This window comes from Megachile rotundata, chromosome 6 (genome assembly GCF_050947335.1).
Source record: "Megachile rotundata isolate GNS110a chromosome 6, iyMegRotu1, whole genome shotgun sequence".
In the NCBI taxonomy this organism is placed as follows: Eukaryota; Metazoa; Arthropoda; class Insecta; order Hymenoptera; family Megachilidae; genus Megachile; species Megachile rotundata.
In genome coordinates, this window is record NC_134988.1 from 11,828,280 (window position 1) to 11,843,983 (window position 15,704).

The following is a 15,704-nucleotide window of genomic DNA, read 5'->3' on the forward strand; positions in this document are numbered from 1 at the left end:
AAGAAAAACTGCGAAAGCTCGCCTATATTGGAACACTCCGGGCGTTATTTTCACACCCTACCTTTAACTACAATAAATTGCCATGAAACAACGACCAACCCTGCGATACGGGAACGTTTTATCGAAAACGAGAATCGAGGTTGTTCCATTTTCAGCATTCTCCACTTCAATGCGCGATTACCACCCTACACCGAAATACGTGGGGTGTAGATAGAGGGTGAGATTATTATTGCCACGCATCTTAAATTCCACGACTTTTTTTAATATAAGACATACATCAACATTACACTGCACAATTTCACTATATAATCACCTGTTTGGTCAACGTATTTTTAACCCCAAAAATCCACTGCTACGTCATTTATACAATAATCTACTGTACTGACAAAATTTATTAATAAAATTATATAAAAACTTCAAGTGTAAAGTTACTGGCTTTCATAATTAAAATAAAAATGAGGGTAAAGAGGTATAAAATATTTTAGTAGATAAATGTATTCGTAAAGCAATTTTATTTAGCAATATTTTACTCAGCTTAAGAGCCATAGTTCACACTGTACATAAAAATACATTATATAGAACGGAGAGGTAATAGCCAGAAAAGAAGAGAAACATCCCTTATGAAAATATATTTACAGCAGAAACAATCGCTACAGAGTTTTCGCAAAATCAAATTACTTAGAAATATGATGCAACCTCATAAACATCTGCTTGTTCGCCACTTTTATTTCTCGGTCGGTGTGTAATAAAGCTCAGGGTGGAAAAATGAACGCCAGACACCCAAAGCTGATACTTCGACGCGAGGGAAGCGGATATTAATGTCAGTTTGCTGCGAGCAAAGCGGATGCCGCTTCGCGAACGCTTTTATCCGACCACCAGCCGAGACGCACGTAATCCACCGGCACCCCATAAAGTTAATGAGTCATACCGGCTTCATGGGGCTTGAAGACGGTCGCTACGTCAGGTATAAGTCTGCACTAAGTCGCTCTAATAAGTTTCATGGAACTTTGGTACGAAAAGCACGGTTATTATCCAGGCGAACGCGTTTCGGCTTCTAATTGTTATCGTTAAGTCCTAGGGTATTTTGCGAGGAAAGAATCACCCCGAAACCATCGGGAATTAAACGTTTCGTGGAAAGGGAATATCGTTGTAGTAAAGTGGCGCCGTTGCGTGTCGTTTCTGATCCCTTTTATCGAGACACTGTATTAAAACACGTGACGTGTTGTACACTCGATCGCGATAACTCGAATTCGGTCACGAATCGAACGTGGCGTGTGACTTGCGATTAGATCGGCGGATAAGAATGATCGGTAGCACTTTCGCCGAAAAATTGGTCGATGTTCTTACTTAAATTAACACGTAAACTGTGTCTGCTAATTTTGAAGTTGCTCTTAATATCTGATACGTCAGTTACTTCTGTTATGAACGTTTTTAAATTAACTCGTGCGAGGACTTCTTCTTTTGAGCAGCCTGTATAAAAATCAATAGTTGCAGTTGAGGGAATGAAACAACGCGAAAATTTCGCGATCGGTGGGAAAATTTCAGCTACCTTTCATCGACACGCACCGGTAACGACCGTCAATAGTGTGTTTTACATTTTCATGTAAATGCGAATGGAAATGTTGAAAATTAATATGACAAACGCTGATTGTGCGTCGAGCACTCGGAGTTATTTCAATGTGGTTCGTGTAACATGGTAAAATTTATAGGGAGATTAACACCCACCATGCGTAATATCAAAGTATTACGATCCTTATCTGAAACGTTTAGACGTACCTCTGACTCATACCGACTCGAGAGAATATTGAACGATCGGAAAAATTATACAGGAATCGTGATACATTCTATTTACATATTTACGTCATATTTAAATTTGAAACAAGAATTTCGTGTAATGCTTCGCCGCGAGAAATTGTAATTTTCGAGAAAATCGATAAGAATTCTTTGTTCGTGTTTCGAGTATCGAGTTAATGGTTCGAGTTCAAAAGTGAGTTTTGAGAGATACTCGAGAGGGAGAACGATTATGGTGAATAAAAATAATTTGAACAAATTTATCGAAGTGTTTCGATGGTTGTGTAGAGATTGAGTGTGCCAGGGATTCAGCGAAAAAACCTACCACCGCCGCCGACAGATGGAAGCACACTATCGGTGCATCTCTCAGACTCCACTATACCTAACATTTTCTATAATTCTTACCATCCTAATCTATTATACAATCATATTTTTATCAAATCATTTGCAGCAAATTGTTATTTAATTAAATGAACGAAACCAAGTGGGAAAGTGTCGCAAGCGATTTCAAACGTTTGAGAACAACGTGTAATTGTTTCGCGAACAATTAGATGTCGCGAGTAGAAACGTTTATCATTGATCAGACATCGCCCATTCGAATCTCTCGCTCTGATACAGTGCGTATCAAAGAATTAGACGCATTCTAATATTCGTCAAATAGCACGCTGTGAGTTTAATGGACTTTTAATTGGATTTTGATGATGAGTGATTAAATACGTTTCGGATGTTTTGGAGTAATGAGTGTGGGGTTCATGAATTTAGATCATATTGATTTAGATCCTATTAAGATGAAAGATCGTGATTTATTTATGATGTCGGATATCTTTAATGCATTCAGAGTTTAATGAACATTATTAATCTATGCTTGATTGATTATAGATAGATGTGCACTAAAATATTTAGTACAATGTTATTTAAAAAATTTATTCTGAAGTAACTTCATCTTATTTGTAATAGTAATTTACGAATTTTAAACATCTATAAAATATATGTAGTCTAAAATCCAAATAGACATATGAAAAATATAATTCTCTTTTCCATATGATTCTCTCTTCCAATATACCTGCAAATGCAAAATATATACAGTATATAAATGCAGTATATATACCTGACACGTAAAAAATATATACAGTTCCAAGAAGTATGCATAGTATTCTATGATTCAGTGCCTGCTAAATTCACTAAGTGACTTTTAAACGGCTATAAAATATACCCAGACTATCATCGTCATCCAAAAGTCGCTTCTAAAGTGCCGCCCCTTCCTCCACCCACCGAATACGCCTCCAAGTATATTCCAAATTTCTAAGAAGTTCGCAAGGAACTTCAGTCGTGACGCAGTTCCGGTCAAATTTGCTAAACCGATCCATCAAAAATACTTTTCGAATGTGCTGTTTCTCCTTACACCTCCACTCACAATGATCTCTGGGAATTGTAGCGGGAAAGTCTGCTTTACTCATTTTTTATCTAATGACCTATGAGCAGCCGTGACTGGTACACCTGTGATTTCTCATTCCTGTGCAAAAGACTGTACAAAGTGGGGAATATATTTGTTTTAATTACAAGGTTAGAATATTACAATTATTTGAAGTATGCTATCAAGATTCACTTTGTGGTGTGAACTATAAACGCCATAGTTGCACACAATACCGAAGGTGCTTTAGGTAAGGTAAGTTCGCTAAACGAATCCCAAACCGCAATGAGACCCTGTCTAACATCGTCGCCAAAAAAACACCTCCACCCATCGAGTGCACCGAATGCATTCCACAGTTCCAGGAAGTACCCGAAGCACTTCAGGCACGACTCAATTCCCGGAGACTGTCTAGTGCACTCCAATTACGTGTTCGATACATGTACGTTTCGAACGCGTCGTCGATTCGGCGAGTGCAGCGACAGGCGCGCATCCGATTTTCCACGAGCGCCCGATGCACTCGGGAGAGCGTATTCGGTGTTAGGGAGGCTACAGGTATTCGCCTCCCCGTCACGCCACACACTTTTTCTCCCCCACGCATTCCATCGGATCGAGTGGCCCCGGAGCCCCGGAGGGCCACGACCCACGCGCCGCGACGCCGCCGCGCCGCTTTGCCGCTCAAAGTCGAATGACGATCGCGCCCCCACCACCCACGCAACCGTCGCGCGCGGCACGCTCGTCCTCGGCTCGAGCGAGTGGTGGGGGTAGGAGCCAGCCAATGGGCGCGCGTTCGTCGTACGCCGCGTCGAATCTCGGTCACGTGATTGGCGGCCGCCGATTCTTCGTCTCGCTCGCGACTGTAGTCGAGCAGCATCGTTCTTTGAGGTTATGTCGCCTCTCTCCTCGCTACGTTGCGCTCTCTTGCTTCTCCCTTCGCGACATTGTCTCCCTTCGTCTTTTGCCGATCCGACTCCCACCCTTTCCGCTCCCTACCTCGCCTTTTTTCCTCGTCTCGCTCTCTCGCGCACGCCGAGATGCCACGAGGATCCGTCGAGCTTCTACGAACTTCTGGGCTTTCTCCCTTCGTCCTCCCGTTTCCTACCCTTTGTAGGGCGGCGGAGTTCAGCCGCTGAAATACTTGGCTGGCTTCGCTCGGCGCCGGAACCATCCACGCGGCACCGCTGATTATCTTTCCACGAGCCTTTGACACGTCTGTGCTCTCAGCTAGAGATACTGCCTAGATACGGAGGGAGTTGGAGTACCGATCGAAGTAACGCCGCGACGTGAATCGTCGGTGAACGAACGGGTATTTTCGCAGCCGGGGAAAATCGAATGGAGAGTAGGGAATTTGCGGCGGGACACTCCCTAGGGAGGGAAAACCTTGTCTCGCTGATAACATCGGTTCTTCGAAGCACGGTTGGAACTCTCGTCTCTACTTACAGAAATAAGATTGTACGAATGAGATTCTAGGGAACGTTAGTCAGGCGTTTGTTGATTATTTACAACGTCGTGCGGATGGAATGCGAAGCTTGCGACAGTATTTCGAATTTGCTTAAACGGACGAATGGAAATGCAGTATGGTACTCTGTCGAAACGCATAATCAGAATTCCGGTTGCCTTAAATCAGCGAGCACGAGACCGCGAGAGCACGATAAGCACCGGTTCTATCCAATCGGGTATCAATTACGGAGCGGTTGCACGGTATCCGAGGAATACGTATCCGCGTTTCGTGCCGGGCATACGTGCACGTATGCGCGAGATAAATGCCGCGGCGTGCGTTTAATCGGTCGCACAAGTAGAAAGAGTAATTTCGAAAGAGCCGGGGAGGGAGTAGGAGGCACGTGCCAGTGGTGCGCGCGTGCGTGCGTCAGTCCGCGCTCTCGACACACGGTGGCACTCGGCTATTTTCGAAGAACGTGATATAAGCCTCGATGACGTTCGCGCTCGGCCCCGTACATGTGTCCCCGTCTAGAAATTACCATCACCACTTCGATCGCTACGCGAACCAGCCAGCCGGTTCTAATGACCTTTCGACGCGCGATACGCGTCACGAGACTAATCGCCTCTCTCGAGGAAAACGCTGCACGGTATTGTTTCTAATCGCGTGTCCGTCAATGAATGCACGATTTTCAACTGGATTCGACTTCTATTCCGACCTATTTTCTATTTCAGTTCCACACCCATTCGTTCGTCATTAATTATTGTCACCGGAACTTCGTCTGAATTATTAAACGCGCGTATCACTGAAAACTCCAGAAAGTCATCCGATGGATTTCCGCACAATCACCGTCGATTATGAATGAACCATGAAAAATTCCTAATCGTCCAGTCACGTTTTGGAATTTTTTCCTAAGCGATCGACGATATCCGTACCACTCGCGGTACGTTTTTCCAAAAATTACCCCCGATGGCACTTGACGAAAAATCCGATCGATTCGGAGGAGTCCAGAAGAGAGTCCTGGTGGGGGTTCGCGCGAGGCAACCCGCCACGGTCGACGGTTCCGTGGTGTAGAGAGGGGTTAGACCCTGAAGTGGGGGGGCTCTTAAAGGCAACCGGGTGCCGTCCGACCGTCGGAATTTGGCGGTGGAGGGAAGTCCAGGTTAAACCGTCACGCGCTATCCCCTCCACGTGGCTCGTCGGTTTTCCCCCCACCCTTAAGGTGGCAGCGCCTCCACCGGGCATTCCATCGGGTGGCACGCTTCGACGGGACGACAGAAGACGTTCGTCGTTCGTTCAGTCAGTCGTGCTCTGACACCCGTCCCAAGTGGTCGTCAGAGTTCAGTGAGTTCACAGCGAAGCGAGAGCAAGTTAGCCAGACTAGCAAGGGACACGGTTCTCTTACTACGTTCTCGGCCGAATATTCGTACACGAGACTTTTTCGTCCTCGTTCTGTCAGTCACGCTTGGATTACACGCTGGCCATCTCTGGCCAGACATCAGTGAGAACGCACCAGCCAACTTGGATTACCAGTGCAGTGCTACGCGGCAAATTGTGCGTACGATTTGTCGGTCGCTTTTCATTCTGTGATACACGAAGAGTTGACGCACGATGGTGACCGGAGTGGGTGCCACGATGCCAACAGGCGGTGTCACCGTTGGTGCCACACCGCCGGCGCAACACGTGCCCCAAGAGGCTGGACAGCCCACTGCGCAAACCACCACCACGACTACAACCACCAGAAGATCAGGGGAGAATCGACGGGTTAGTGTCTTTGACAGAGACGTAGCTTCTTTTTGGAGCGTTCGTTGTCACGAGACCATCGATCTCGTGATGTCCGTTCGATCGAAAGTCCACAAACAGTATCAGTTTCGTGACTCGAAATATTCGATAGTAGGACCACACGATTGCACCGTTTTGCGTATTCGGAATTGTCTTTGGAATCGAACCGATAGATAGAATAGAGTTTTCGGGGAAATGTATATTGTTGTGCATGAATGTGGAACGCGTCCATTCTGAACGACACTGAATAGAACTAGCTATTCCTTTTCCGAAACAGCGACAACAGAACATTGTACTCGGACTGTTGTCCCGGGTTCATTATGATCCTTTAGAAATAGAACACCGGACTGAAGTAGCTTAACAGTGTGTTTGACCTGGCGATTTCTTTTCTGTTGCAGAGTAATAAACCGATTATGGAAAAGCGGCGACGAGCCCGCATTAACAACTGTCTAAACGACCTGAAGACCTTGATACTGGATGCCATGAAAAAAGACGTAAGTATCCTAACATCGTACATTTCGAATTTTCGTGCCTCGATAATTCTCGACAGTTGTCCGCTCGTAAACTAGTCTCGGCTGTCACGATTTTTCACCGGGAATTCGAGCCAACTCCTAACATCCGAGCCCTTATATAATCGTCGAATTCTCTTTCTGATTACAGCCAGCGCGACACTCGAAACTGGAGAAGGCGGACATCCTGGAGATGACGGTGAAACACCTGGAAACGCTCCAGCGTCAACAAGTTGCGCTAGCCGCCGCGACAGATCCGACCGTGTTGAACAAATTCCGAGCTGGATTCACGGAATGCGCCGGAGAGGTTGGCAGGTTTCCCGGTCTGGACGCCTCTGTGAAGAGACGTTTGATGGCCCACTTGGCCTCATGCCTCGGACCGGTCGACGCTAGCAACAACAACACTCAGAATCAACAGCCTGTCCAACCGGCGCCACCGACCACGCAGCTCCAAGTGCACATTCTACCTCAAGTGGACGCGACACCGAGGATCCAGGTTCAACAATCGAACGGGATCTTTTTCACGAACGCGAACGGCACCGGTCTCCAGCTAGTGCCGACCAGGTTGCCCAACGGCGACATCGCTCTGGTTCTTCCAGCCGGTGCAAAAACTACCCCGGCCACGTCCCCGGCATCGTCTCCAGCCCCAACATCGCCTCTGCCGACTCTGATCCCGATTCCTCAGAGAACGGCAAGCACGGCGTCCGCATCCTCCTCGTCCTCCTCGGCCAGCTCGACGTCCACATCGGCGGAGAGTCCTGTCGGCTTCGAAGGAGCTCCAGCGGCGTTTCGCGAACAACCCGTTCCGTACAGCACCGGAAACAGCCACAGGGACGTTGCAACATCCCCGGCTAACGGGTACACCAGCGATCCGGAGTTCGACCCCCGCGTCTACAGCCCACCTCTTCAGAAACCTCTCGCTCTGGTGATGAGGAAGAGCGTGGTACCGGAGGTCGAGGACAAACCATGGAGGCCGTGGTAAAAAGTCGACCTACATCTGGTCGCGGGTGATAAAGACAGTCTCGAGTGATAAATACGCTTCGAACGACGACGAAGACACGTGGGTTCAGTTCGTCGTTCGTCGAGCCGCGAGAAATACCGCGGAACACGGATCATTGTTCCTTACACGTATCGCATTAGGAGTCAGGAGTGCGGTTAGGATCGGAGATGTCCTGCGAGCTAGGAGATCTTGTCCGAGAGCCGTGAGTTCAGTAATTCCCGAGTGTGTGCAGTCGGCCAGTAGCCTATGAGGCAGTGCCTTATACAGTGCCTTGTAAATAATAATTCTATGATCGTTGAATCGAGTTCGTCGTAACAGCAGGAAGAATGTAAGGATCCTTCGCGTCGTGTACCTTTTTTTTCGTTACGCCTTTATCGTTTCATTTCGTTCGCGCGTTTCATCCCTTTACTTCGTCCCTGTTTTTCGCATTCATTTTCGCTCCTTTCTTTCGCCCCTTCGTTTGTACATATTGTTAGACGGATATCGTATTTTAAGTGCCTTACGCAACAAGAATCACCGAGGTCTTCCATTCTGTTTCTTGTACGTAAAACGCCAAGCGTGTGTGGTGTAACGTGTTGTAAGTACGAGGAACCCTTGTAACTAACGCGAAACGCCTAGTTTGTAGTTTAGTTAAGACGCGAAAGAGTGTGTGTGCGTGTGAGTGTATGCGTGGGTACTGCGTGCGTTATGATCGTCTTAATTTATATTTATATGAGTGCAGAGAAATGAAATTTATAATTCCTCTCTATTGTGAGAATAGAAAAGATCGACGCTTATCACTGCAAGAGCATCAAATAAATATTGATCTCTTTGTGAAAACTTAACTATGGTCTCATTATTCGACTTTCTCTTGCCTAATCCTAGTAACTATCCTCTCACATACATAAATTCATCGATTAATAACTCTTTCAATCGTGTCTTAAAAAATATTTCAAACATGACTACTCATATGGACTACGTTCATTGTCATGATTCTACTATTATTCTAGTTTACGTTATTTTTTAAAAATTATTAGTCTTGTTATCTTAGAATATATTTAGGTAATTGCTCGAGTAATTACCTAAGTAATCTAACCGTGGAATATATCCATATTTTTCCTCCTTTCGCTTTAAAATTGCTCATTCATAAGCATAACTTTCATACATTTTAAGAAATAAGTTCAGACAATTCAGAAGCCACATCCACGCTGCTGCAGCTCAGAATCCGAACTAAGCGAAGGTACAGAGTCTTCTCCGCCGAGGTGCTGCCACCTAAAGGCGGAAATCGCAGGTTCCCCCAAGTGAAACCGGTCGCGAGACCCCTTTCCAGGCCCCGGCGCCCAAAGGGGCCCAAAATCCACCCCCACTCTGAGTCACGCCGAAAGCCAGCGTGCCCAAGATTCTGCTGCCCTCTGCTGTCCACCGCTCGAACACCATAAGACCCTTAAATCCACCGATTTCTCGCCCTTTTCCTTCTCGCGCGATAACAGAGGGCGCCTCGCGACCGATTCACATGGTGTACGTGATAATTTTTCGGCTCGAATGAAATGAACGAGGATGGATTAAAGATTATCAAGCAACGCGAGAATCTAATCTCGAGACTTGTTCCCTTGTCGCGATAACCGATTATCTCCTCCGCCTTTCTGTAGCAATCGTTTATGAGTAATTTTCCAGCGAACAGTCCAAGTCCTTCGGTTCGCTTCCGGCTCGAGGAAAATTCTTGAAAGCGAGCGTCGGACTGGCTAAAAATATGTGTAATCTACCGGTGAAAGCACAACACTTCCAAGAAGCTAAATTTATTGCCACCTCCACGATCGTTCTTCAGGCTCTGCCGCGTCCGACGTTGAAATTTCAGAAATCTGTCAAACATCCGTTGAAGATTTGTGTCCTGATGCTCGAGACAGTGTGTCTTTTACTGCTCGCATTATCATAACGCTCTTTCGCGGCGTAATATTGCGACGCAGCCGCAACACCTTATCGTGTTTGATCGTGAACTCAGGCCACGGGTCAAAGTAAATAGCGAGTAGAGTTGTAGTTCACCTTTTCTTCGCACAGAAATCGCACGATTTCCATTTTTCCGACCTAGATTGCGATACAACGACCTCCCCGGTTGCCATCTGACCCCGTAACCACGGGTTTCCACAGACGGCTATGAAAAATTCTGATTTTATGCCGTCTCGTGAATTGCATAAGAGCCGCGCACAGGAGCTAGAACTCCTAGTTATCTGCGCGGCGTCGAGCCGGTTATCTTTCGTTACGTAAAATCTTCAGACAAACAGGTCTCACGAGATATAACCACGAGGTCTGATCGGATTCTCGACTAACCTCTCACGTACGATCTTCCAAACCATTTTAGACCGGTACTACTTGTAGACTAACTTTTATGAGCTACACGCTTTCAATATGCTAATTCTTCGCGATTTATTTGCATTACTTTTTAAGGCCACAAATAAATTCCACAGTCTAAGTCGTAACGTAAGCATTCCAATGTTCTGAAGTTTCAAAGTGCAAATGGTAAACGTGCTCAAAAATTTCTGAAGGTATTCAAAGTCTCAAAGTTTGAAATCCTAACATTCAGCAGTTTCGAAGTTTGAAATTTTGAGCAATATGAAGTTGTGGTATGACAAAGTGCTAAAATTATGAAAATCCTATATGTCGAAGTTTTAATGTTATAAGTCTTAACATTTAGAAATTCCAGTATATAATAATCTGAAAATATTAAAATACCAGTATTATGAGAACCCAACAGTTCAACATCCTTCAAAAGTTCAAAAGTAGTGAAGCCCTATTATACTGAAGTTCTAATGTCTCGAAGTTTCAATACCCAAAAGTTCCAATTTACCAAGTTCATATATCCTACAGTCCTAATATCACAAAGTCCCAGTACATGAAAATCCAAAAATTCCAAACTTCCAATATCCCAAAGTTGCAATTTACCAAGTCCACATATCCCACAGTCCCAATAGTACAAAATCCCAGTACCTGAAAATTAAAAAATTCCAAACTTCCAATATCCCAAAATTCTAATTTACCAATGTCCACATATCCTAGAGTCCTAATACTACAAAGTCCCAGTACCTGAAAATCCAAAAATTCCAAACTTCCAATATCCCAAAGTCCTAATTTACCAAAGTCCACATATCCCACAGTCTCAATACTACAAAATCCCAGAACCTAAAAATTAAAAAATTCCAAACTTCCAATATCCCAAAGTCCTAATTTACCAAAGTCTACATATCCCACAGTCCCAATAGTATAAAGTCCCAGTACCTCAAAATCCTAAAATTCCAAATTTCCAATATCCCAAAGTCCCAATTTACCAAAGTCCACATATCCCACAGTCCCAATAGTACAAAGTCCCAGTACCTCAAAATCCTAAAATTCCAAATTTCCAATATCCCAAAGTCCACATATCCCACAGTCCCAATAGTACAAAGTCCCAGTATCTCAAAATCACCCAGTGTCTCAAAATCCTAAAATTCCAAATTTCCAATATCCCAAAGTCCCAATTTACCAAAGTCCACATATCCCACAGTCCCAATAGTACAAAGTCCTAGTACCTCAAAATCCTACAATTCCAAATTTCCAATATCCCAAAGTTCTGTCCCTCAAAAATCTCAAAACTCCATAACCCCAGTGTTAAAATAAAAAAATTCTAAATTTCTTAAAAGTCCCCCCTACTCGCGTTAGACTTCCCTAGTGTCAATATCCTACTAAATTATGACCCTGCCATAAGTCCTCTTATATGCTCCTATACGAAGGGTCCTCCTCGAACATCGCCATTTTTCTGTATGAAAACGCGAATCCGTTATTACGCTTTAGTCGTTGGTTCGAGTCGTTCGGTGAAACGTTCTTTATTTATTAGCCTCGACCCGGGCTGACTTTAATGGTCATTAGGATGATAATCGGGCCGCATAATTTAGTAGGTAATTTAATTAAATCGCGTGACTGTTCGTGTCGCTGGCCATTATCCGCGCGGTGACAAAAAGAAAGAAAATGAAAAAAGACTGTCCTCCGTTGCCTGGAACAGAGCGGAATCCTTTCTCCTCTTTTGTCCGCGCGAGCAGATCTTTTGTTCTGACCGTGGAGGCAGCCTTTGCTTCTAAAATTGACAATGCCTTCCGTTCGCGTCTCGTCTTAACGAAAAACACGTCGGCTGCGCAAAAAGGCAGGCAACGTGTTCTCTGATTCATAAACACTCGCGAGTCTGTACTGTTCGGTTAGGACTCGCTGATAATTATTTAAATGCGACAATTAATACGCAAATTTCAAGATTTCGACCAGTCTTCGCGATTTCTTGCTTGGACAGGTGGACGAGGCTCACTTGTATAAATTTAAAACCTGTAGAAGCGGAGGAAAGGGGAATTTGCGAGGTTATGGAACGATACTGAAATGTTTTATTGCGTTGTTCATGTCCAACTAAATTAATTGAGGGATTTCGACTTCCTGTACAGATAATATAATTTATTGATATGCTTCAGAATGTGATACTTTGAAAGAATGTTAGGTTTGAGATGTACGAATGTTGGCAGTTAGGAGTAAGGATTGTTAGGAGCAAAACCGATAGGGTTGTTTGAAAACTTAAACACACATAGTACTTTCAGAAACTTATGAAACGGTTTTAGCCTTCCAGTTCACTTTTCAATTGGTAAACACTTGACTGTTGTATAAAGCTTCATAACTCTCAAACTATATGGCTTCTTGAGAAACTTCCTTCAAGTACGGTTGATTAAATTATTGGAGTCTCAAAAGAGATATATGATCTTGCCTTTTATATTGTCGAGTCAATTTTTTTTACAAACGAGTACCTTGAAGGAAATAATAAAAATATTGTGAAGCTAGCTTCTCATTAAAAAAGTAATTATTCTGATGTAAAATAGTCAGATCAGGTGACTTGTAAAGTAAAATCCAGTTTAACACAGCTTTCACTAAAAGATTGACTGTTCCAATGAAAAATGATCAATCCAGGTAGTTCCACTCATTCACCTGGTTATCTCAAAAAAACCAAAGACCAACGAATGAAAAAACGGTCGATTACACTGATTCAAAAAATGAGTATGACTTCATAAGTTACTCATCCGAAAGTAATTATAATATCATTGTCACAAATCACCGTAAAGATTCCAAGCGACTAAGGATTTTCCTGCGAGTAGCATAGAAAAAAGTCCCTGCGTAAATCACGCTGATGAATTCGTCACAATGTAAATTAACCGGAGTCCATTCACGCGGCAAACGATGAAAATCCGATCGGAAGCGCGGAGTCTTTAAGAATTCCCCTTTTGTCGGGCAATCAGCTGATTCCTAGAACCGTGCGAGCGTCTACTAGTTCGCCGCATCGACTTGGCTCGTTGTACGGTCGCGGTCGCGTGGTTTCAAGGACAAGGCAAGGTTGACACGCGCCGCCACTCGCAAACAGCAAGTGGGGGGTCTCTCACTCGATCTCATTCTCTCCCTCTTCGTTTTCTTCTCTCTTGTTCACAGCATCTCTCTATGCTCCGCTGCGTATCCCCCACGCTCGCGAGCCGCGCGCGCTGCTCGCTGTAGTACAGTCACCAGCAAATCTGGCTCCCCTAGGGAAAATGCAACCCGCCAGAAACTTGGAGGATTTTCAGGGATTTTTTGCAATTTTAAATTTTGGGGTGGGTTATTTGAAGATTTTAGGTTTGTGGAAGGAGCTTGATCTGTATAGGAGGTGGAAGATCTTTGTAGGGATCTTCACATAGGTGGTCTAGGTGGTCTAGGTCTTGTATAGGTGGTGTAGGAATTGGCTCTTTAGGTATTTGTCAGTTTAGAGCCTTGGGAATTTGGTGATCTCAGAAATTGAGCAGCTAGGAATTAGAGAATATAGGCAGTTAAGCATGTGCATAGGTATTTGGAGATATAGGTACTTCATATCATATGTCGTTGGAGTTATAGTTTGGAGACATAGCTACTTGATATCACATGTGTTTGGATTATAGTTTGGAGACATAGGTACTTGATATCATATGTGTTTGGAGTTATAGTTTGGAGACACAAGTACTTGATATCACATGTGTTTGGATTATAGTTTGGAGACATAGATACTTGATATCATATGTGTTTGGAGTTATAGTTTGAAGACATAGGTACTTGAGGTTACAGGTATTTGAAGACACACTACAGGAACATACATATGTGAAGATAATTTAAAGATATACTACAGTTGCTCAGTTAAGAAATTAAAAAGTTAAAAAATGTGAAAGTACAATGATAAAAAATTGGAGTTTGCGTACGTGGTCTAATCAAAAGCAACGTTGCACCCGAGTGTACTCGAGCCTCGAGCCTCGCCTCGCTTCGCCTCGTCAATCTCGCGTTGATAAGTGCTATCCGGTGACACGGTGCTGGAGCACACGATTATTATCTCTATCCCGCGGAAAAATGCTGCGATGCCTTCTGGCTTCCTACGATTCTGTTCCGCTGCCTGGAACGAGAGGAACATAGTGACTCCAGTAGTAAGTACACGGAAAGGAGGAGTGGAAGCGTCGTTACGTAGCGAAACGATGTTTGATCGTTCTTGATGTTAGACACGATCAACAGATGCAGTTTCGGTCGCCAGAAGATAAGCCCTGGGCTATGGTGGCAGGTATGGTAACATAACGAGACTACCCTATCTACTTCTGATCTTGCTCTACGATCTCTATGTTCACTGCATTTATTCAGTATTTTTATGTAAATTTATTCTGTCTTACAAAAATATGGTTTCTTGCTTTGATGCTTTGAGACTCGGTTTTTATTTTTTATTTATATTGAATTTCTGGTGTAGTATTTATATTTGCATATTGTTTCTTTCATTTGCATGTGGTTATTCTCTTATTTATATTTAATTGTATGTCAACATTAATGGTATGTAAAAATTAGGTATAATCTATAGTGAATTCGTAATATCAAAACAATAGAAGTTGTGTTAGGGAAGCGTGTCTGACGGTCTGATCACTGCAGTCCTATTCTACTTACGCTGCACCGCGAAACTTCGTGCAAATCAGACAAATCTTCATCGATTTAATTAATCATTTTCAACCATCTTTAGTACATACACAAACATGTTAAACGAATTAACACGTAACGCATAACTCATCAAATCTATTTTACCACTCTATAGTTTACCTATCATTCTTCCTATGATTCAATTTTAAAACTGCTCCTAAAAACAATTCACAATAATTGCAGTCCCCAAATCCTATCTACACTACAACATCTAAATTGTCCAAATTCATGTTCCAACAGAATCCTATCCTCATAACCGCCCAAATATGTAAATCTACCATTCCAATATCACAACCCCCGATTTCACATTACCCGATCGTATAAGGGATACCATGATCCCGTGAATAAATCAGTCTTGGAGTTCGAACGCCATAAGCGTCACGAAGGGCCACGGAACGGGTGCACCCGTCGGAAGATTAGCCGTTTGTCCTGCCTCTCACGTACACGATCGTCTTGGAAGTTTTTTCCAAGGCACCGTTTATCGTGCAGCCGTTCGCGAAACGCGAGACGATGCGATCGAACGTGGCCCTTCGACGCGGAGCAAAAGAAGCCGAGCATTTTCGTGCGTTCCACGTGCCACAGGAATGGGTTGTTCGGGTTTCTTTGGGTCTCGATTTTTGGCCAGCATGCTCGTTGCCCCAAACACGAGCCGAATGCCGCGGAGCTTCTGACGGAGCCCTTGACGAACGTAAAATATCGTTCTGTAGATAAGAAGTGCATTCTATGCTATTGCTTTGCATGGAACCCTACTGGTAAATCAAAGAACCTTTCTTCTATGTCACTATGTTATTT

At 44.0% G+C, this 15,704-nt stretch overlaps 1 protein-coding gene and 2 long non-coding RNA genes across 3 annotated transcripts; 1 reads left to right on the forward strand and 2 right to left on the reverse strand.

Moving 5' to 3' along the window:
• Positions 1-497: 497 nt before the first annotated feature.
• LOC143264572 (uncharacterized) lies at positions 498-5,653 on the reverse strand. Its single transcript, XR_013038326.1, has 2 exons — positions 3,005-5,653; positions 498-2,854 (listed from the first exon to the last, which is right to left on the reverse strand). It is a non-coding gene; the product is annotated as an uncharacterized LOC143264572 (long non-coding RNA).
• Positions 5,654-5,915: 262 nt separating this feature from the next.
• Positions 5,916-8,752, forward strand: hry (bHLH transcriptional repressor hairy). Its single transcript, XM_003703126.3, has 3 exons — positions 5,916-6,401; positions 6,818-6,913; positions 7,080-8,752. The coding sequence occupies exons 1-3, from the start codon at positions 6,249-6,251 to the stop codon at positions 7,908-7,910; spliced, it is 1,080 nt and encodes a 359-aa protein (XP_003703174.1). The 5' UTR covers positions 5,916-6,248; the 3' UTR covers positions 7,911-8,752.
• Positions 8,753-12,501: 3,749 nt separating this feature from the next.
• LOC143264606 (uncharacterized) lies at positions 12,502-14,227 on the reverse strand. The gene is made up of 2 exons (XR_013038406.1): positions 14,162-14,227; positions 12,502-13,477 (listed from the first exon to the last, which is right to left on the reverse strand). It is a non-coding gene; the product is annotated as an uncharacterized LOC143264606 (long non-coding RNA).
• Between the last annotated feature and the right edge of the window lie 1,477 nt (positions 14,228-15,704).